Source organism: Microchirus variegatus, assembly GCF_963457635.1.
Source record: "Microchirus variegatus genome assembly, chromosome: 1".
NCBI classification, from domain to species: Eukaryota; Metazoa; Chordata; class Actinopteri; order Pleuronectiformes; family Soleidae; genus Microchirus; species Microchirus variegatus.
Genome location: NC_139802.1, coordinates 19,358,564 through 19,382,487, shown reverse-complemented (window position 1 = coordinate 19,382,487; position 23,924 = coordinate 19,358,564). Strand labels below are relative to the sequence as shown.

Here is a 23,924-nt window from a genome sequence, read left to right as displayed (position 1 = left end):
TCTAAGAATGAATCCTCACAGTATAATTATTTGATCCACTAGAATCAGGGCCGGCCCAAGCCTCCATGGGGCCAAAGCAAAATGCGATTTTACTGCCAATAATAATGATTATTGATCATTCACACACCTACTATACTAAAGGGATTCTACTTATTCTACTCTGTCACAAAAACGAATACACTTATAAAAGTAAATGTGAGAACTTTTTGTTGCATGGAAGCAGACACCAGATTTGCAAACTTACAGAAAAATCTTTCAATTAATATTTGTCAAAATCAGCAACTCCTCCTACTGGCGACACAGAGAATCAATACATAAAACCAAACGGTTTATAAATAAAATATGAAGATATTAAAGTCTGAAAATCTAAAAATGTGCACAATCTTTGGGTGGGGATTCAAAATACACTCCTGTAATACAAGAGTTGACTTTTATATGTAAAAAACACAGCATTAAATAAAATAGACAAATACTTCAATAATAATGTAAATCAACAGAGGCACCCGGAACAAGGTAATAAAAATGGTTTCTAAATAAAATATAAAGTTAAATAATTACATCTGACAACTATCTAAAAACTGTGAAAAAGCTTTTCTAAAAATGGGGTGAACAATTCTAAATAAACTACAGCAATCCATACTTTTCTCTCTTTTTTTGAGTTAACCACTTCTTCCCTGACCCTCTTTTTGGAGTCCCTGCTCGAAAATGACATGCCCAAACTAAATAGAGTAAATCTCTGCAGTTACAAGATCTATGTGGATTATCTTGGTATCAAAATAAAGATAACACTTGTGAGATTCCACCAGAGGTGTAAGTTTCACTGTAGATGCCACTGTGTCAGAGTAAATGTACATGGAACACAGCCCTAACCCTGAAGGATTTTTTTTCTCTCGCATCATTTTGTTTGCATTTAAAAGCAAATATCACCTTTAAAATATGCAGTAGGAGCTTAAAATCACATGGAGGTCATATGACAACATGTGGACACAAGCTGTGCAAAGTCTGATGCTGCTGAAATGAAGCAGAGTGAAATTACAGAGGTTTTAGTAAAACGGCACAGTTTTGGCACAGTTTGGCACCATCTTTGCCAAAAGAGATTTCTTAGGTACCAAATTATTAAAAACCCATTAAATTTTATTTATATGTCACTATTGTTCTAAAAAGAATTTGTTTTGAAAAAATAAAAAAAAGTATGGTAACTTAAATGGATGCTCCCTGTGCGGTGCGTAATAACAACTCTGTGACTCTGCAGCGTCTTCAGTTACGCAGCGCCATAGCTCTGGCTTACCTTGGTCAATTTGGGTGATTGACAGCTCGCTTTAAACCTCTAAACCGGTAGAATCAGATTCCGGTCTCCAAATGCGTGTGAATCACTTCATTAGCGAGTCAAAAGGACATAAATGCATATGACGCATTTGTGCGGACATTCGCCCTTCTCTAATCAGAACGATCTAATGTCGCTCTGTAATGACCAGTCAGACCGGGATTTTTTCCCAAAGCATGCTGGAAAGTGTAGTTCTTCATTAGAAGTGGTTTTGTTCCGGGGGAAATAATCTGTTTTGATAAACAGCAATGGTAAGACGACAGTGAATCTTGGTCGTAGAGTGATAAAAATGGTACCGCTGGAATCTGTGGGTTCTCCACTGACCAGTCGACACATGTTTTTTTTGTTTACATAATCAAGATGATGCTCCGGTGCCACTTTTCAATGTGTGCGCTGTAACGTTCTTTTTTGCTCCTGCTGGTTTGATCCATCTGTGTTTTAACTGTGTTTCGTAAACATAAGAATGGTTTATATGAGATTTTAGCTGAGTTTCTGACCTTTCTGTGGGTATGAAGCATGTCTGTATTTGTTAAAGTTAGATATGGTTTTATGACGCTTTTGTCGCTGCGTTTGGTACCAGTGGCAACCGTGAAGAAGAGGTTAATTGCTCTTGGGGGCCCTCTAGTGGTCACGGGGCCCTAAGCAGCGGCTTAGTTCGCTTATGCCTTGGGCCGGCCCTGACTATAATGATAACAAAGTGGCAATTTTATTTATCTCACTTCTATAAAGATAGAAGAGAAGATAATTAGTTATATTGCTGGGGATTTAAAACAGGGGAAGGAACATTTATACATGATGTATTGGCTTTGCGACCCCCTTTTTTAGTTCCCTTCTTCACAGTATTACAGATAAAAAGTATTTTTAACCTGTCATCTGCATATAGAAAACAAGAGAAAAAAAATACAGATTTTGAAGTTTTTTAGTTCTTTAGTTTTACAGAATAATTGATGTTAGAAAGTTTCACTCACCAGAAATATGACATTAACATTGATAATACTGATAATCTTTGAGATGTTGATTATGGGCCTTTATCACATTTATTGAACTTTGAATATTATGTTTTTGATTTTTTACTTGTATGTTCACATACTTATTTGTTTGAAATATTTAGTGTGTCTTTCTACTCATGGTTCTTATATCATCATATATGATCTGTCTGTTACACATTGGGTTTCTGGTTAATAAGAGATATTTCCTCCGTAAAGAACAGAAGAAAAAGACAATTTAAAGCCACACAAATGAGCAGGAAGAAATAGGCTATGATGAACTCAGAAAATAAGATTATTTCAGTTTTCTTTCAGTTTTAACACCAGGCCAAAAATAATCTCAGATCTCATCTCTGGCTCTGTGAGTGATAATGAGGGAGATCTCAGTGATTTCCAATGCATATTTTCAGGCCTGGAATTTGCTTAAAAAAAATATAAAAAAATAACTTTGCAGTGGATTATAGACACATCATAGTGACTGTGTGCTACAGGGATGTCAAATTCAATTCAGTTGTTTGATGTTGTTTGTATTTGTATTTTTTCATAATGCAAATTTCAATGTTATTATTGTGAATCTTGAAGTAACTTTATTTGCCACATATACTCCACACAAAATTACTCTTTCTTGTTAAACTGCATTGGCACCTCAGCCCGTAAAATAAATGCGTTCCTACGCGTTGAACACTAGGGGTCAGAGTCCAGATAGCTGGATCTAAATAGACAGAAATGAAAAAGAATTACGACGAAAACTGTGGAAAATGAGCAGGAGCAGATTAATACGCAGCTGGAGTGGTTTTGGAACAGACTTTGTCACATATTAGAGAATTTTACTGTCACAAACGTTTTTAGCTATAATTCTACAACTCTTAAGCAGCAGTTTGAAAGGTTTATTGTCCCCCTGCAGATGTTTAGACGCCGCGTGGTGTATTTCATAAACGTCGGGACAGCTTGGCGCAGGTTTGATGTAGTTTAGATACAGCCGAGAGCGTGTAAATCATTCTGGACATGTGTGGGTCTGTTTGTATTGAGATGGCGGTGGTTTTTGGGGTCGGTTCCGCGACAATTTTGGGGAGATGCTGAAGAAGCTTTGAGCCGTTTTGTGACAGCTCGGGATAGTGTGGAAGTGTTTGGGCTGGTCTGGGACAGTTTGGGGCCAGTGTTTTTGGAAACGTTTCTGGAGAGACTGGTTGAGGGGTGAAGCTGCTTCCAATAGTCCGCTCCATGTTGGTCTGCAGTGTGGAGACACCAGCGCATTCCTGCTTATTCTGGGCTGTGGTTTCAAGATGGGGTGACAGTGCACTGCTGTGGTTGCCAGCAATTTGGCTGCGGTCTTTACGCTATTTCAATCCCCCCTCAATTTACACATCTTTGTATGCGCACAGGCACGTACATGTACAGATTTTTTTTACTCTTAACCGAGAGCCATTACTTTTGAATTTTTTAATTTACTCATTCTTAAAGTAGACATATTATAACCTATTTCTCCAAGTTAACCTAGTTCCCTAGTGTGTATCTGCGTCATTACGTCGTTTATGAACCCCTGAAGTTTCGAAACAAACAGTTCAGCCACTGCTGAGAACACTGTGTTTTATTGTAATCTCGGGCTCAGCGAGGGTGCTGCGCTTCTGAGAGCTGGTGTGCTAATTATGTCACTTCCGGGTATTGGCCAATCACAAGACAGTTGGGAAGGCTCTACGCTGGCTGGCCAATCACAGCACAGTCTGTCTTCTGGGTGTGAGATTTCAGTCTGAAACACCGTGGCTCAGGACAGCATCAGTAAGGAGAGATTTCTATCGGCTCATTTACAGCAACTAGGAGGTTTTTGACGATAAAAACAAGCTAATGTATGTAAGTAGACCTCCATAACTAACATATATGTGCAAGAGGACCACTCTATGTGAGCTTTAAGGATGAAGCGCCATAGCACTTCAATCACCTCTGCCAAAACAGCCCTGTTCAGAACTCTCTCTTTTGAGTGCCTGTCTCTTTAAATGCAAATGAGACACAGGAAACTACGTCAGTGTCACTGAGGCTCCAGCAGCTAACAGCAGTTAGCATTTGGAAAAGCCATCATTTGCAGACTTTAACTGGCACATTGCAGTCATATATAAAATGTATCCACTGGACACGTAAATCCTCTGAGGCTGGAAGTTTGTGTAGAACAGGGGTGTCAAACTCATTTTCACTGAGGGCCACAACAGTATACTATGCAACTGTCATACAGAATAAATGTGACCAATTGTAACCAAATATAATGTAAAATAAAGGTTTTATATAACTTTTTCATAACTTTTTGTATTTATTACTTATTCGAGTTACAAATATGATGCATTATAGATGTAACCCGGTCCGCGATGGTGTTTCTTGACAAACTAACATTCTGCTGTGATCACAGTCTCAATCTCAATTTCGCTCGTCGCATGATGCATATACAATGATACACTGCGATGTGTATAATTGTGGCAAGATGCCGTCACTTTGCCAATCGCCATGCATTGTGTGAAATGTAGTTTATGGTCAATGCATGCCTTAAAGCAGCATAGACCTATTTTAAAACAGATTTTTAAGACCAAGTAATCACTCGCGGGCCACATAAAATGACATGGCCTCAGTGACACTGACGTAGGACCACATCTGGCCCCCGGGCCTTGAGTTTGACACGTGGTGTAGAACTCTGTGCTGCACTGTGCAGCCAAGAGATGAGCACTTTGCTGACTTCCACTCCTCAGGAGACTATTGCCCTCGCCTGCACTCCTGTACTTAGACTGAGGCAGACCACAAAAACATGAGTGAGTCATCTTTTTTCACACTTTGCCAACTCATAGGGCTTCAAGAGTCCCAAATATAAGTATTAAAATGATTAAAAAGTAGATTTTTTATAATACTGTATGTCTCCTTTAATTGTACATATATATATAGAAGAGTACCATCAGGGGATGGGACAATATGAGATTTAACCATCTGTTCCTGTAAAAACTATCACAATAAGTCGATTTTGGTGACTTAATCAGGACCAGTGAAAATCTTTCCATGAGGGTAACTGGAAAATGCTGTCCAGCTGGTCAAGCACCACAAGGGATTTTTTTTTCTAAATAAAATGAAATGACAAAAACATGTTTTTTTGTTGTCTTTTGGCTTCTCCCTATCTTGGGGTCGCCACAGCAGATGAGCTAAATATTTGATTTTAAACCGGACGACCTTCCTGAATTTCCATTTATTCTGGACTGGCACAAGGTGATCACCCTCATGTAGCTGGGCACAACAATAAACTACAAACAACAGGGATTGGGTACCTTGCTCAGGGGTACTCCAGTCCTTACCCTTGCCGGGACTTGAACCAGCAAGTCCTCAAGTCACCAGCTTAGTTCCCTTTCCTCTTTGCTATGGCCTGCCCCATTTAACGCTTTAACGCAGAGCGTATCGCAGACACGTTTGCACAAGCACAATCTGCATCACTGTAATTCCGCAACGGTTTGTGCCATCGGAAAAATTCCAACAGTTTCAGAAAGCTGAGAAGTTGCAGGTTAACATGTTATAACGGTAATTTCACTCGTGCTGTTGCAGGAAGTCGGCAAAATCAACTTCTTTGTCACCAGAGAGGAGAGAGTTGGAAAAACATCTGTATAAGTTTCCATTTTTTGGCCTGTTTTGGACATGGAGACAAAAACTCAAATAAATGTTATTTTAAATATGTTTTATACTGTTCAAATTTCAAATTGAACAAAATCTGGTGTTTGTGTACAACTACAGTGCTTTTTCTTCATTTTAAATTGTCAATGCACTATTTTAACATGCAGTAAACTGTAAATATTGAAAGTTATACTGGAAAAATGGGCAAAAGCACTTAACACAGGACATGTTTTGGTACATTTATGGTTAAAATAAGCATAGAATGTGTTAATACTACATTTTTCAGTTCCAGATACTTGTGATCTGTACGTTGTAATGCACACACGTAAATGTGACTTTACGTGTGTAAATGACTTATATTGTCATATTATTTTTGAAATTGCACTTATTATACTCAATAAATGTCCGGTTGTTCATCAAAAGCTTTGTAAAAAGATAGATGTTTATGTTATTATGCTATTGTTTTACTGCTCCGGACAACTTGAGATCTAATTGTGCGTGTGTGGGCCCTGAACTAAAATGACTCTGACACCCATACATGTGTATATACACATTAGTATATATATATATATATAAACATGTGTATATGTATATATATATATATATACACTGTAGATATATATATATACTGTATACATAGTGTTCTGTAGGAGAACTCTTCAATTTGCAAACACCACAGAGAAAGAACGACGACAGCTGCTCACGATTACACACAAGACTTGACCCACATTTAAACATACTACATGTATTTTCCTTACACTCCGTGTCCTCTGAACACACACACACACACACACACACACACACACACACACACACACACACACACACACACACACACACACACACACACACACACACACACACACACACACACCCCACACACACACACACACACACACACACACACACACACACACACACACACACACACACACACGGACATATATTCACTCAAACACATCCCATCTTCTCCCCTCTCTTTAAGTCTAAAATAGAAGCAGGCCCCAAACCACAGCTTGCAGTGGAACACTGTGAAAATAACACACACAACTGTGGACAGGAGGATGTGCAGTGTGCGTGTGCGTGTGCGTGTGCGTGTGCGTGTGCGTGTGCGTGTGCGTGTGCGTCTGCATGTGCGTGTGCTGGCATAAACCCTGACCTTGTCACGACCAGTATTCCTCATTGAGACCTAAACCTGCACCTAATGAAGCAGGACCTAATTTCTGAGGAACTGGTTATGTTGATGGCTAAGATTTGAGTTGTCATTAAGTTAAGTTAAAGTCAGAGTTGGACATTAACAGGTTATATTTAGTGGTAACATTTGGGGGTGTAAACGAATGAATGTAAGTCAATGCAGAGTCCTGAGAAGAATAGCCGTGCAAACCTGTGAGTGTGTTGTTGTTTCAATCAAACTGAAGCCAGATCTTTTGACTTCATTAGAGAAAGAACAAGTCAGTAAATGCAACACCAACTAATATCTGTAAATCTTTAGAAACACTTTAAAGCTAGGCTAGTGCCATTACTGATCAATAACTACCTGTATAATAATAAAAACTTCCTCTTTTCTTTATCTGCTGCTCTCTCTAGCTTAACTTTACTCGCTCATTATTCTACACGGAATCTCACATCAACGGCAGACCTTGTCAATGTACATCAAGCAACTCAGGGAATGAAACAGTAGGTGGCGTCATGACAAACAAGGGAGACATTTTCTTCAGCTCTGTCTTGCACCAAATTTAAATTGAAGCACTTTCAATTTTTTTTTCAAATTCACAAACTTTCAAGGATTTCAAGGAACCATTGGAACCCTAAAACAGCAAAAATGCAAACACACACGCGCATGCACACGCACTCTCTCTTTTTACGTTAAAGGATAACAAAGGTGAAAATTGGACAGTGAGAGTGATAATGTCACTGTGATTAAAAGTGTGTCTGTGTGTGTGTGTGTGTGTGTCTCTAGGAAACTCTCACATAAACACAATTACACAGCGATGTACACACACACACACACAGCCAATGAAGTGGGGCTTGTTGTGTGGTATCCCAGTGTGTGTGTGTGTGTGTGTGTGTGTGTGTTTGTGTGTCTGTGGTCTTGAAGGGGAAACTGTTGCCGCCGGTGTTGTTGGAAACGTAAACAAATGTGTGTGTTTACGGGCGAGTGAAAAAGCAACATCTGAGACGGCGAACAAACGACTGTTTACTGAGGAGTGTGTGTGTGCGTGCGCGAGTTTGTGTGAATAAATAAATGTTGGCAGCGCACCAATAGAGAGGGAAGAGACCGTATGAGAAGAAAACACAAACACACACTAACCTAAACCTAACCTTTACCTTGAAACACGTCTTCACCTTAAGATTGAATCTTTTCCGTGCTGTGTGTGTGTGTTTTGTTTTTTTTGGTCCCCATGATGACAAAACAAATGCAGGTCCTCACAATGTGAGCAAAACCCTAAAGTGTACAATTAATAGACTGAGTTGACTTCCACTGAACCTTGTGTTGAATTACTGTAATCATTCTAATGACTTTTTAAACAAGCCTTTAAACTTTTATGGACCATTCTCACTCTCGCTCTCTCTCTCTCACACACACACACACACACACACACACATAGAGAGTGTGTTTATCATTAAACTCTGTTGAGTTTTTGAATACGTCCAGGGTTTCCAGGGCACGTGCAACATTTAAGAGGCAGTCAGGTAATTATTTTCCCCGCCAATACACACAGTTTGACTCTCTCTCATGATATATTTAAGAATATTAAAGCCAGAGTCATTCGTATAAATGATGACGCTTCAATGACGCGCACGTTATTGGCCGTAAGCTCCTTGTTTTCGGTGCCACAGTCCGACTGTGTGGTGATACAAGAGCGGTTCTGTTGTGCACGAGTACGAGATGAGTTCGAGATTTATTTATAACGTTTGGATTATGTGCAGGGAATTGGGAGAGAAGGCGAAATAAGGAGGAGGAGGAATAAATGAAAAAAGAGGGAGGAGAGAAAACAGACTGTAATTGATGATCTTGTCAGAAACACCGCTATAAACCATTTAGCCAGGGCTAAATGATCCGTGCACTCTGTGTGTGTGTGTGTGTGTGTGTGTGTGTGTGTGTGTGTGTGTGTGTGTGTGTGTGTGTGTGTGTGTGTGTGTGTGTGTGTGTGTGTGTGTGTGTGTGTGTGTGTGTGTGTGTATGAATTTATGAGTGTGTCAACTTTGCAAATGTGACACTACATGTGCCAAAGTAGGTGTGTGTATCCATGTTTTTGTGTGTCATGGGTGTGTACCTGTAGTTGTGTGTGTGTGTGTGTGTGTACAGATGCATTTAAATACGAGTGTGCGTTGGCCTATAAAGTGGAGCATGAATAGTCTTCATGTTTTTGCCTGCTGATGCCGAAAATCTTCGACAGGGGACAGGGTCTTATATGAGGCGCGCACACACAAAACAAAATCAAGATGGACACTGTTCAAAGTTGAGTTTTAGTTTGAACTGCGATTGACCTTACTTTAGAAGTTTGATTTCATATCTCATGATGACCAAATGTGATTATTAACGACGGCATCGTTGACCTACGGCTTGGCCCCACCCCCTTTAGTTCACTCATTACATAAGCTGGAAATAGAAGAGTTGTGCATAAAATACAGAAGGCAGGACTCATTTCACTAAGGGGCTCCCACTGACACTCACACTGAGCTACACTACCGTTCAAAAGTTTGGGCTCACTTTTTTAGAAGGAAAGCACTTTTTTTCAATGAATATAACTTTAAATGAACCAGAAATACACTCTTCACATTGTTAATGCTCACATAGAGTGGTCCTGTTGCACATATATGTTAGTTATGGAGGTCTACTTACATACATTAACTTGTTTTTATGGTGAAAAACCTCCAAGTTGCTGTAAACAAGCCGATAGAAATCTGACACTGTGCTGAGCCGCAATATTTCAGACTGAAATCTCACACCCAGAAGACACACAGAGAGTGTGTTGTGATTGGCCAGCCAGCATAGAGCCTTCCCAACTGTCTTGTGATTGGCCAATACCCGGAAGTGACAGCACACCCGCTCTCAGAAGCGCAGCTCCCCCCTCTGGAACGGTGGATGTACTGCTAGTCATTATCAAAACATTGTTTTAACAATGTTTAAAAATAGCTTCGTCACGACAGTCCCTTTTATGAGTTTGACCCGGAGTCAGACCCAGAGTCAAAAGACACCGTCGCTCGTGAAACACCTCCACAACGGATTTTATTCTTCTTCTGCGGTTCAATGTACACAACCGTTTGTGCCCGGACTAGTGCCCAGAGCAGGAGGATCTGCTGTTCAGGAGAACCGCTGTATACGTAACTGGACCGGGTTTTTTCAGCGATCTTGCTGAGCCCGAGATTACAATAAAACACAGCGTTCTCAGCAGTGGCTGAACTGTTTGTTTCAAAACTTCAGGGCTTCGTAAACAAGGTAATGGCGCAGATACACACTACAGCGTAAAACAGCGTTAATTGGAACTTCTGGTCTAGGTCTGCTTTAATGTGGTAAACGACTATTCTAGCTGCAAACATCTGTTTTTTAATGGAATATGTACATAGGTGTATAGAGGCCCATTTCCAGTGTTCTAATGGTACATTGTGTTTGCTAATCACGTTAGAAGTCTATTGGATGATTAGAAAACCCTTGGGCAATGATGTGAAGCACAGTTGACTCACCAGGAGCAGCCAGGTTCTGGACCTGGGCGGGGACCTGGACGTTGGCCTCAGACGCCAAGGTGAGGCGGCCTCCCTTGCCAATGCGGTCGCACAGCAGTGTGATGTGTTTCTTGAGGCGAGCAGTGTCCCGGGGGAGGCCCAGCACGGGGCCGCCCATCTGAGCCAGAGACGTGGCCTGATCCTTGGGACTCCTGGACAAACAGCTCCGCAGGAGGTGAGCGACGGCCGCATCGCAGCTCTCCTCCCAGCCCTGAGGGAGAGAGGAGGACGGAGGAACTTTTAGAGTTGTGAAAGTATTGTCACGTGAACTGTAAACTGATGTGTTTCTCATGATGGATGGGTGGGATATAGTCGAAGCATCCTGGACCAGATTGAACCAGATCAAGTTGTCTGGATATGAGACACATTTGAACGAGTTATACACTACTGTTCAAAAGTTTGGGCTCACTTAGAAATGTCCTTATTTTTGAGGGAAAATAACTTTTTTTAATGAATATAACATTAAATGAATCAGAAATACACTATATATATTGTTAATGTGGTAAACGACTATTCTAGCTGAAAACATCTGGTTTTTAATGGAATATGTACATAGGTGTATAGAGGCCCATTTCCAGTGTTCTAATGGTACATTGTGTTTGCTAATGGCGTTAGAAGACTATTGGATGATTAGAAAACCCTTGAAAACCCTTGTGCAATGATGTTAGCACAGCTGAAAACAGTTTTGCTGGTTCTTTATTTTGAATAAAAATCATTATTTCTAATCTTGCCAATGTCTTGCAACTCTTTTGATGAATAAAAGTGTGACTTTTAATGGAAATCTTGGAAAAATTGTACATGTGACCCCAAACTTTTGAACTGTAGTGTAGATAAAGATGTAGATGTGAACGTAGTCTGACGAACCTGAAGTTCAATACAAGGCATCTATTGGACGACACCAGCTGTCAATCACACCGGTGTCCATGTTGTTCTCTGAATGAGAACAGCATTGTGCAAAACAGCAACTGCCATCATGTGATGTTGATGAAGACTCGAAACTATGAATTAGGACCATTAATATCTCAGGAAAATGTTTTATTTTCCTTAAAAATAAAGTTAGAAATTGACTAATTTCTTTATAGAGTTATTTTCAAACAGAGTTAATTTTGCAACCAGTGGAGTCGCCCCCTGGTGGCTAACTGCTACTTGCATCCTACTTCCTGAGCTCTACTTATCTGCATTCAGTTTTATGTCCAGTTTATGGGTTTGACACGTGGTGTGATATTTTCATTCTGTTTAAGCACATTTTGATGTGTCGGAAAAATGAGGAAAAACCATGATTTTCCCTTTTCCCCCCTCCCACTCTAATCACATGTGTGCACAAACCTGACCACAGATTACTCACTGTGCCTAAATCTGACCACGTTCATAACCAGGATATTGTTATCATCAGATCCTGGAGACTGGGTTGGAAGGGAAGCTGAAGGAAGTGGTTTAACTATTATAATAATAATAATAATAACTATTGTTTAAATATATTATGAATGCTATGTGACAGTGAGGAGCACAAAGGCTCTTGTCACTCTCTCTCCATCTTTTGTCTGCAGTCAGGATATCTTGTCTATCTCTGATTTCTCTTTCTCCCTCACTCTCCCTCACACACAGAGACACGGACACTTATCTCATCCTAAAAAAAACTGAATCTATATGTAACCGTCTCAGTGTTTGACATTGGACGGGTGAGTCGGCGGTGCATGGGTGTGTTCACAGGTATCCTCCCACCATCCCCTTTTCTCCACAACACTCCCCCCTTCTCCCTCCCGCCTTCTGCCACCATGCTGATAGGCCCCTAATGAGCCATAATGACAGGTAATCAAGCCTGTAATGATGATGATGGAGAGACAGCGACTGAGACAGGGGAAGACAGAAAAGAGAGGGAGAAGGTCAAGGAGATGAGATGATGACAGAGGCCAAAGGCAGATATTACAGACAGAGAACGAGACGAGCAAGACGAGCGGAGAGACGACTGGCGAGAGGAGATAAGAACGGAGGAAAGAGGTGCAGATAGAGGAGGAGGTGGAGGGCCTGAAGGGGTGAAAATAAGAGGGGAGGAGCAAAGGAGGAGGAGGAGAGATGGGAGGTGGGTGACCTATTCTTACCACAATACCTCACCAGGTTATCAAATACTTGGAACGACATAACTGCCGGTTTCTGTGGAAACTTGGCGAGCTCACACACGCACGCACGCACACACACACACTTTCCACGTGCTGCGGAGGAAAATTAAACGTCTTCAAAGCACAAACTGCACACATTCATCGTCCTCGACAAGAAGAAAGGGAGCAAAGAAGAGGTGGAGCAGGTTTGGACCGAGGCCACAGCGATAAATTAAGACAAAGTTCGCAGCACTAACGCAGAGAACGGACAGACGTTTCCTGTTCCTGCAGCAAGAAACAAGGGAGGGTTTGTGTTCTTGTGTTTTCATTCAGTTTGTGACGGTGAAGACTTGGAGTAGGCAGCATAATGTCGTTGTTATTCATCAATAACCCCTTTACAACTTTTCTGTATAATGTAAACCAATAGATATGAGAGAAAACTATGGATTTCCGGGCTCTGTTTCCAACCTGCAGAGGACTTTTGAGTTTTGTCTACAGGCTGCATCAAGAATATTGGATTGGACGAGGGCTAAATCCCAGGTGTGATTACAGCCTTACTGGACGGTCGTGGAGAAAACTTCCCGGGACCGAGCACGCAACCTTGGAGGACTCCCAAAGAGACAAGTAAAGGTTCAGGCAGCGATCTCTCTCTGTTCTGACATTCCCATCATAACTGGGAAAGTCATTTGAGAAGCCGGAGTTACGGCTCTGTGAGAACAGCTCTGTCATACACTCAGTTCTCGGGGGTCATTGCTTTCACAAGGTTAATCCTCTGGGTTTAATCAAATATGACTAGATAACAACGTTCTTTTGAGGCACAACTGCGTGACCTGGCCTTCTCCTCTGGTCTTGTCATAACTACTATGGCCACTAGAGGTCGTTTAACAATAAAACACAATTGTCAAACATAATTAACCACCTGCAAATCCAATAAAGCATATGTGTGGGTTAACCTTTGTTATCTCCATTTCTTATATATAGTCAGGATTTTCCTATGATGGAATATTATCACAGCATCAGTGACAACTATCGTATCTTCAATGGTAACTTCAACGAAACCAGTTTGGCTTTAGTGTAACAAAGTAACACACTGCGGATGTTTACATGCATGATAACATGATTGCAGTTTGTCCAGCGCTATCTCTATCCTGTTTTATGGCAGATGCCATAGGAATTGTTGCATCACAGCCTTCTTTTTCTCTTTCTTTTCCTTTTTATTGAGAATATTGAGCCATGCTTCCAAAATCATCTCCTGCTTTATGGTTTAGTTATTTGACTGTAAATGGGACTTTAATTTAAAAAAAAAAAAAAGGGTACTGTATGTCATGTTACAATTCAAGAGAATACAGTTCACTTTTCATGCTCTAAAGCATTGGCTTCACCTCAGACCCGGAATATTTAAATACAGTTGTCCAAGAACTACATCTTTGTTTTGGGATTCCTTCAATGTCATTTTGAGTTTGCAGTTTCACTCACTTCATAAAACAGAAATGATTTTACTAACCTCTTAATAAACCTTAGAGAAACCACTCAACTCAGTGCTGCAAATAACTATATCTTCTATATCTATATCTTCACCCCTCTGCAAAGTTCTGCAGAGGGGTGAAGATACATTTGCAGGTACGATGCTTCAAAGTTCTGGCGAAGAGCTTAGAAAGCCCGAACGAAGCGATGCTTTCTGCTCTGTGATGGATTCTGGTAAAGTAAACAGCGGGCAGGAGAACTGGGTGGTCACGCAGGAATAGCAGACACAGAGACAGCGTCAGCGACTCTGTTCAAGAGCTAAGTGACAGATGGAAAAAGAGACCAGAGAAGAGAAGGGATGGACAAGGAGGGTGGGTTCAGAAAGAGGGGGACAAAAAAGAAATTTAAGGGTGAAAACAAGAGTGAGGAATCAAGAGAGAGGAGTGGAAGTGAGGAAGAGAAAAGGACGGGGAAAGTGAAAACCTATACAGTAGCAAGAGAATGGGAGATGTATAAATAGTTTGTCGTGGTGAGAGAAGATGGAGATAGAGAGACTGAGATTAAGAAACATGATACAAGAAATGGGGGGAAAAGGGGAGAAGACGTGAGGAGTGAGGAAGAGAAGACAAGGAGGCGAAAGGAGGACAGAACAAAAAAAGGATGTGAAATGAAAACCAGTGAGAGATTAGGATGCAAAAGAGTGAAAGGGGTGTGAGAGGAGTGCAGAAGTGGGATGGGAGGAGGACGAAGACGAAGGAGAACCAGGAGGAATGCAAAAGTGGAGGAGGAGTTCTGCTCGGCTGCAGCTAAATGAGACGTTTCGTTAGATACCACACAGACGCATTTCCTCTACTCCTCCTCTTCCTCCTCACCTCTTTTACTGCAGACAGAAGGGCCTCTCCTCTCCTCACCCCTTCTCCTTCTCTCTAAACATTCTGTCTCGTTTCATTCAGATAACGGTTCCCAGTGTGGGACATCTGCCGTTCAGAAGAATTGTTCATGTCTCCAGTAGCAGGAGGAAAAACGCACGTTGCTGCGGCGTCGGCAGCTGGATAATCCCATAATCTATACACTAATGTTCCAGATGACATTTGGTCGTTTGTTTTCATTTTTTATGAGCGTTATGGAGCTTGGACGTTTTTGACCTTAGTAAGGCACCCTCACAACTATAAAGGGCTTTTTGAGGGTTAAGAGGGTTAGAATTTGGTTTTGGCTAAGGTAAGGTTAAGGGTTAGGATTAGGCCTTTAGTGATGATGATTACGGTTAGGGTAAAAATGTGGATGTGTTTCACATAAGAGGGTGAACATAACCTATTCATTTTCTTATTAGCTGCTACACAAACTGTAAGTCATGGTTCTGCGATGGAGTGTGTGTGTGTGTGTCCTCTGAAAATAGCCCACCGGTTCCATCCACCTGTTTGTCTTCATGTCATGGACGTGACCCTGATTACTGGTAATTCACTTGATGCCATTAATCCCATTTAAAATACCATGTGTACACACACAGACACAAACAAACAGCCCCTTGAGGCTCATCAAATAAACCTTTCAACCTATTTCTGTCTACTCTCTCTGTCCGTGTGTGTGTGTCCTGTTGCAGATATTTTATGTGCTGCTGCTGTTTATGAAGACACAGATGTTTGTGTGTATGAGTGTGTAACGTGAGGCTGTCAGAAGAGAGGCTGGAAATAGACTCCGTGGTAATGAGAGGTTCAGGGGGATTGATCAGAGCTGTGGAAAAATGACACACACACACACACACACGCACACACGCACACACGCACACACGCACACGCACACACGCAAACACACAGGTACTTCGCGGGCCTCCACGGGCTGGCAAATCTTTCGTGATTACAGCAAATGGAAGGACTCACCGTCAACGCCATTGTTCGGTAACGCGCGCGTGATAAACGCGTACGAAAATACACGCAAAGACAGACAAAGCATCAGTCTGATTATAGGCCAGTGTCATCCATTCGCTGTCCTCCTGACCTTGATCTAGTGTGTATTTTTGCGTTGTCTACACACACACACAAACATCGTAACCTTGTACCCCATGGTGAAGAGTTGACAAGTGAGTGTTGAGTGTCAGAAAGTGAGTGTGTGTATATATATATATATATATATATATATATATATACATATATGAGTAACTATGTGTGTGTGTGTATATATATATATGTACATACACATATATGTATATATATATACTTACACATATATATGTGTACAAATATATACATATATATATAGTGTTATATATAGTTTTCTGATTTGTCACCTTGTTTCGTTGCTCCACGTGACAAAGAAATCATTAAAACTGATTCATTTTGTTTAGTGAGCAAAAACAAACAAAGACGCTCGAGGACGTCATCATTCCCAGGTTTGAAAAACACTGATTAATGTTTTCTGACACTTAGTGAACCAATCAAGTACTCGATTATTTATTTCGTGAAAATAATAGAAAGATCACTCGATCAGGCAGTCAAACTTAATTTCTGAGGAACTACAAGTTCAGGACTAAGATTTGAATTGTGGTTAGTGTGTGTGTGTGTGTGTGTGTGTGTGTGTGTGTTCCTAAGGGGGCCGGAAAGACTGAATTTATTTAAAAAATAGTCCGGTGTGTGTTTAAGCTGAGCCTGTGTTTATTGAGTGAACTACAGATTGTTGAACAGAATGGAACTGACATTTAATGGCCCTGTGTGTGTGTGTGTGTTCATGCGTGTGTGTACCAGCTGTGGCGTGTCCTGGAGCAGCGGCAGCAGTGTGGCCTCCAGGATGGCGGTCTGGTCTGGGGTCAGGCCCTGCCACAGCGACAGCAGCAGCACCAGCAGGTGTGTGGCGCTCCGCAGGCGGGCGAACGCCTCCTCCAGCAGAGCTCGGTTCTCCTCTGCAGCCTCTGCCAGCGTTATCACCTGCAGGAGGGAGGAGTCAGTTAATATATAAAGTAGATATGTATAATTAAATCTTAATTCTTCTGTTTGGGAATCTGTAAATGTGTTTCACATTTTCTTTAATAATGGTTTGCACCTCCAGGCCACCATACTGCATTGACGTAATCAAAGAAAACTGTCATCTACATTATTTTTGACATTTATAGAACAACAAACTCTGATCAATGAAGCGAAATTGCCTTTGTTTACACTTCAGAATGATCCCATGTCGTGTTGTTTTCCACCCAAACATTCTCATACTCATTTAGATGCTTTTCAACGAGACATTCAAGAACATCATAATTAATCGACAGATTAATCCAAGATGAAAATACTCATCTCCCTCAGTAAGTGAACCTTTAAGCGCCACATAAGCAGCGTTGAAGTGTCTGAACCATGCAATCTGTGTAAAAACATGCAGGACAGGTTCATGAAAACTCTTGAGCAGAGGCCAACAGACTGTAAGGATAAGTCATCAGACTTTCAGCACACGCGGAGCGGTCCGTTTGAACTCGGCTGTGTTTTGTCCTTTTATTGCCGTTTATTTTTCCAGTTGAAAAAGAGGCAAAGCTGTAATGATCCCAAATGGCCCGAAAATGGGATTTCCAGAGCTCTAACAAGAGGAACAGTGGTGCGGTTTGTTCAGAGTGAGAGTTTAATTTCAACAGACTGCAGGAAACAAACCTAAAATATAATAGATTGTGGGAACAAGGACGCAAATCCACTTCCTCCTCTTTGGAAACCCAAATGAAATATCACCAAGTCTGGACAGATGCTTGTTTCCTGATGTTGGTACATCAATCGAAAAGGAATGGTCCCCCTAAAAACAATTTGAAAACGTGAAAAACACATTTGCAGGGATACTTTAGAGGTCCGATGTGCAACATAACAGCCTTCTAGAATGTCATGAAACATGGTGCAGATGTGAAGTCATGCTCCTTTTCTGTGTGTTGTTTTTAAGCCTTTGCTTTGGTTGTCGGTCCAGTTTTTATTAAACAAGCACATATGAACATTCCCACATCACATTTATGTTTAATTCTCCTCAGAATTTCCTGTGCGTCACTTCTACATCATAATTACAAGTTTCACTGGAATACACCAGACACTGCGAGTAACAAACTGAAATGTACTGAGGGGCCGTCAGTGGCAGTTGCTGGTCTTTAAAAAAGAGGATGCTCATTTCATAAAGTCTGCCATTCGTTCCTCACTCACTCACTCATATTCTTCTGCTTTATCCTCCACATGAGGGTCAAGGGGACATGGGACAAAAAGGCAGGGTAGAACCTGGACAGTCCGCCAGTCCATCACAGGGCCACACATAACGACCATCCACTCTTACACCTTCAGTCAATTAAGGGTGTCCAATTTGCCTTATCCCCAAATCTGCATGGTTTTTGACTGCGGGAAAAAACTGGAGAACCCTAGAAAAAAAAACCAGACACACGGGAACACATGTAAACTTGAAGCAGAAAGGCCATTGTGTACAGGTTCACAAACCTGGATCTTCTTTCTGCAAAGACACGTAAATCATCTGAGGCTGCAAGTTTGTGTAGAACTCTGTGCTGCACTGTGCAGCCAAGAATAGGACACTTCACCGACTTCCGCTCTTCCGGATACCATCGCCCTCACCTGCACTCTCGCGTATTTTAGGGACAAAGCGGAGCTCTGCGAGACAACAATTCCAGGAATGTCTCATTGTGACGTAGCAATGAGTGCAGAAGTCAACATCGTGTGTTTTATCTCCTGTACTTAGACTGAGGAGGACCACAAAAACATGACTGAGTCATCTTTTTTTCACACGTTGCCTACTCATAGGGCCTCCAGAGTCCCAAATATTGTAAGTATTAAAATGATTAAAAAGTTGATTTTGCATAAAATGTCTCCTTTAACATGGGTGATCGATCATGGTGTTACTTTGAGAACTTAATATTTTCTCAGGTGGTACTTACACCTCTGTTTTAGAGGAAGCAGAGCTTCCTTTGCTGTCTTAGAGAAATCGCCTCTGGTGACTGTGTCAGTACCTCAACACCACCCTACTCCCAAACTATCCCTTTAAGCTCACCTAGGTTCTACCTAAGTAGACAGCTCAGCTGTGTTTAAAAGTCACCGAGTGAATGCATGAAGAAGGTGTGGCGGTAGTGGGACCAGGTGAACTCTGACCTCCGCCCAGAGGTCAATCTCTCCATCCCTCCATCACTGCAACAACAGAGGACTGGAGATGAGAGGAGCGGCGTGAACAAGTGATGACAGCGCAAGACGGATGGTGACGAGGACAACAAGAGAGGACAAGCCGGACAAAGGGAAGGAGGGAAACGGGAGACGAGGGAGGAGAGAGAGAGAGATGAGCAGACGGAGAGCAAAAAAGACGAGGTGAAAGCAGATCTGGGACTAATGGACGAGTGTGTGTTCAGATAAATGAGTGATCTGCAGACCTGAGCGCCAACACACGCCAGCGGTTTGTTTGACAAATGGATTCAGTGCTCGGCATTTGATACTGCGAAAACAGAGATGGAAGACTCTAGAGTGTGTGTGTGTGTGTGTGAGTGTGTGTCAGGGTTAAGCAGCACTTGCCAGAATAAGCCGTTTTGAATTGTGAAATACAAAACTTCTGACATATCAGTATGTGCATACCTTCTTTATGATGTAAACACTGTGAGGTAAAAACCTTACTTCACCTCCTCGTGTTTGTGCGCTGACCTTATATCCGCTTTGCCGAGGTCGCATGTGAACTCAGTGTCACTTACTTCATCTACACATTATTACCTATTACCTATTAACTTCGTAACAAGGGCCTTTCTGCAAGGAGTTTGCATGTTCTCCCCGTGTGTGTGTGGGTTTTCTCCGGCTTCCTCCCACAGTCCAAAAACATGTGATATGGGGATTAGGTGAATTGGTCACTCAATATATATTGACCGTAGGTGTGAGAGTGTGAGTGAATGGTTGTTTGTCTCTATATGTGGCCCTGTGATGGACTGGCGAACTATCCAGGGTGTACCCCGCCTATCGCCCTATGTCAGCTGAGATAGGCACAGCACCCCCCTCGACCCTCTGGTGGAGGATAAAGCGGTAGATAATGGATGGATGAATACCTATTAACCTCACAGATTTACTTATGAATAAACCCCTTATGGTAAATGGCCTGTGTTCATATCAATCGCTACAGATACAGAAAACAAGCAGGGAGCACGAGTTTAGGAATACAAATCTATGAAATAATCATGACTACAACTAAATAATAAATGTGGAATAAACCCAAGAATAAGTAGCTAAAATGATGGCTACCGTGCATTCAGCGGCTGAATTGGAGAAGGAGGAAGAAGAAAATGTTTGTCTTCATGGTGATGGTGTCCTGACAAGATATTTACATATTCCATAGTTTCAGTTTTGTCAACCAACTTATTCCAGGGTCAGACAAATTCAGGCCAATTTTCATGCAATTTGGTCATGACCGACACATTTTCAACGTTGTACCTGATACCTGTGAATGTCGGGAACAATGAACGGACGTGTCGTGCGTCTAGCGCATTAGAATTCCTTCTATTTCCCTGCCTAGTCTGACATCTCCTATGATGCACTAACCCTGGATGTTGACAAATAGGAGAAAGGAGCGCTCTGACTCGGCGTAACATACAGACATAAACATGGCGGAGAGGAAGAGGGATGCTGCTGCTTATTTCGCTGACTTTGGCAACAGCACCTCTGCCTCTTTGACATCTCCTGAAGGAACTACCACGACAAAGTTCTTTTTGAACCCTAGAGGCTATTCAGTATATTCTCATTTCCTGGTTGGCTTCAGGAGGAAACCGAAACACGCCGTTGATGTTTTTTTTTCTCATATAGCGTGTGCCCTTGATGACCTAAAAGGAATTTAATGTTCAAGAGGCCAAAGACGTGTTTTTATGAGTCAACTCACTCTGACCTTTGACCTCTGACCACATCTAAACGGTTAATATTTTCGAGTCCAGTCAAAAAATCCTTTATGTAAACTTTTTGCTGAGATGTTGCATAGATCGGCCACATTTGGGAAGGTCATATAAAAACGTTTATATTTCAGCTTATAAACTTCTATGACTCCTGGTGAATGAATTCTTGATATTGTCCTTTCTATTATGCAATACCACACACACACGACCCCAAAACCCTCCCTTTGGGGTCTCTGAAAGTGTGTGTGTGTGTGTATTGATAAAAGGGTCCAGTGAAGGGCTTCATTGTTGGCAGCAGCTCAGCTCCACACTCACACTCTGATTGATGCCAGCTGAGAGAACACAAAGACACATTTAGGTAGGACACACACACTAGGACACACACAGATGTGAAGTCTGGATACACGTACAACACACACAGCCTGATCATCTGACCACAAGATAAACCTACGTTTACACACGCTTGCACAGCATTTGCAGTGAGGACCCTCATAGAGATGATGCATTCCTGACCCCCTTCACCTTAACCTTAACCATGCCTGACCAAAACCCTAACCCTAACCCTAACCTAAACCTAATTCTAATTCTAACCCTAACCCTAACCCTAAAACCAGGTCTTGTAGCCCCCCAGAAACCCCTTTAAATCTGTGAGGACCAGTCAAACGGTCCTCAATTTCACTCCTTTTAGTTTATAGGATTTCTTGGTCCTCATAAAGATATAGTAAATACAACAACACACACACGTTTGCACAGCATTTGAAGTGAGGATCCTCATAGACCTTAACCATCAGAACTAAATGCCTAACCCTAACCTTAAAACCAGGTCTTCTAGCCCCCCAGAAACCCCTTTAAAGTTGCGAGGACCAGCTAATGTATTAACTCCCTATGGTTTATAGGAGTTTTGGTCCTCACAAAGATATATACACACACACAGTGAGTTCCCTGTGTGTCAGCAGCTGAACTGCTCCTGACCTTAAACAACCTGCAGTTGAAGCTGCTGAGCTTCTGATCTCCCGTCTGGACTGCATTCAACACACATAAAAGGCACATTCTGCTCTATCTCACACACTTAGACCTGCTTTACATCTCAAATGATGGAACTTTAACTTTTTTCTTTTCTTTAGGTTAATAAGGTTCTTTCATAAAAAGAAAAAAAAACAATTCATAATCAATTGTGTGGGAAACATGAATGAATGTAGGCTTTGTTACTCTCCGTCCATGTTTTATTTCATCCTAAACAAAGAGAGCAACAGTGTTTAGGCTCCTAACGTTTGAGGTAACACACACACACACACACACACACACACACACACACACACACACACACACACACAGTCATGTTTGTATATTCACGCACAAATGCACTGAAATGTGCTCATACACATGCACCAAAGCCACAAGAAATGTACAGAACAACATAAACACAGAATTCATACGTACACTTATCTGTGGAAATGCATCACTGACACCACATACACACACACACACTGTATACAAAATCTATGTGGCCTGTGGTTTTAATGAAGTATTTCTAGCTGATGGAGTGCATGGGGTTTGGTCGCTACAAGAGGCAACATCTGCGACGACCAATCGGAAAGCAGAGAAACATAAACAAATGGGGGGGGGGGGGGGGGAAGTGAAAAACCACCAAATAACCAAACACATGAAATGATGCAAAAAAAAAAAGCCAGAGGGAGGAGTTTGATGCTTTTACCGTAAATGACGGCATTGTGGTCACGCTGCAAAAAAAAAAAATCGCTAACGAGGCTAACGAGAGTTTGATGTCCCGGTGTTTGACGCTCAGCATCCCGCCGCAAGTGTTCGCTCCACTTATCGGACTGAAATGATTAATCAAAGCTGAGTCGGCGTTTTTAAGATCTCATTAACCGTGTTAAAATATTTTGCCCAAAAAATATGAAATGTCCGCAGAAATAGATGATGCTCTGACATCTATCTCCGGGTTTTGGTCCCCCGCTATACAGCACTTGTGAAAAATCTGATGCTGGATTATGACAGAGACTCATTTTAACGGACTGTTTTCAGTTAATTTAATAACAAAAACATTTAATGATTTGGGCTCGGGCTGCAGCTAACCATTATTTTCATAAACTATTTTCCCAATTAAGAGTACTTGTTTGGTCCATAATGTCAGAAAATGTTGATCAGTGTTTCTCAAACCTGGAAATGATGATGTTCTCAAATGTCTTGTTTTGTCCATAAACAAAAATTATTCAGTTTTAATGAATTCTTTGTTATATGGAGCAAAGAAACCAGAAAATATTCACATTAAAGAAGCTGAAAAATCAGAGAGCTTATGCCCTGTGTGTGCCCTAATGAAAAACAGAACCAGTAGCATTGCATCTTCACACTATATCATCAACGTGCCAAGTATAATCAACTGTGAGTGTAATAAACAATCATCATCCTCTCTGTAGGTAGATCAGATATCAGCAGAGAATCACACACGCATACAAATGAGTTCCTGTCAAACATGAGTGAGTGTTTGTGAAAACAAACATGGCTACAATTGAACCTGTCGATTAGACAACAAATGTGAGGAACAGAGGTCAGTGTGTGTTTGTGTGTGTTAAGAAATTATCTTTATGGGGACATTTTGGCTGGTCCTCACAACTTTAAAGGTATTTTTCAGGGTTAAGACCTGGTTTTAGGGTTAGGGTTAGAACTGGGGTTGGGTTTAGGCCACTTAATTGTGATGGTTAAGGTAAGGGTAAGGGGCTATGGAATACACAATGTCTATGATGTGTCCTTTAGGACCTGTTCGAGCATAAACACTGACCTTGTCAGGACCAGTAGTCCTTATGGAGACCAAAGCCTGG

The 23,924-nt window shown here is 41.5% G+C and overlaps 1 protein-coding gene across 1 annotated transcript in view; it reads right to left on the bottom strand.

The window, feature by feature from the left end:
- The window catches only part of bbs9 (Bardet-Biedl syndrome 9), a gene marked incomplete at both ends in the record, with an annotated part of 193,403 nt that overhangs the window by 67,381 nt on the left and 102,098 nt on the right, over nucleotides 1-23,924 (bottom strand). The window contains 2 exons of the mRNA XM_083888066.1: nucleotides 10,630-10,879; nucleotides 16,964-17,146. Coding sequence (XP_083744192.1) covers nucleotides 10,630-10,879; nucleotides 16,964-17,146 — 433 coding nt within the window. The remainder of the gene's footprint in view (nucleotides 1-10,629; nucleotides 10,880-16,963; nucleotides 17,147-23,924) is intronic.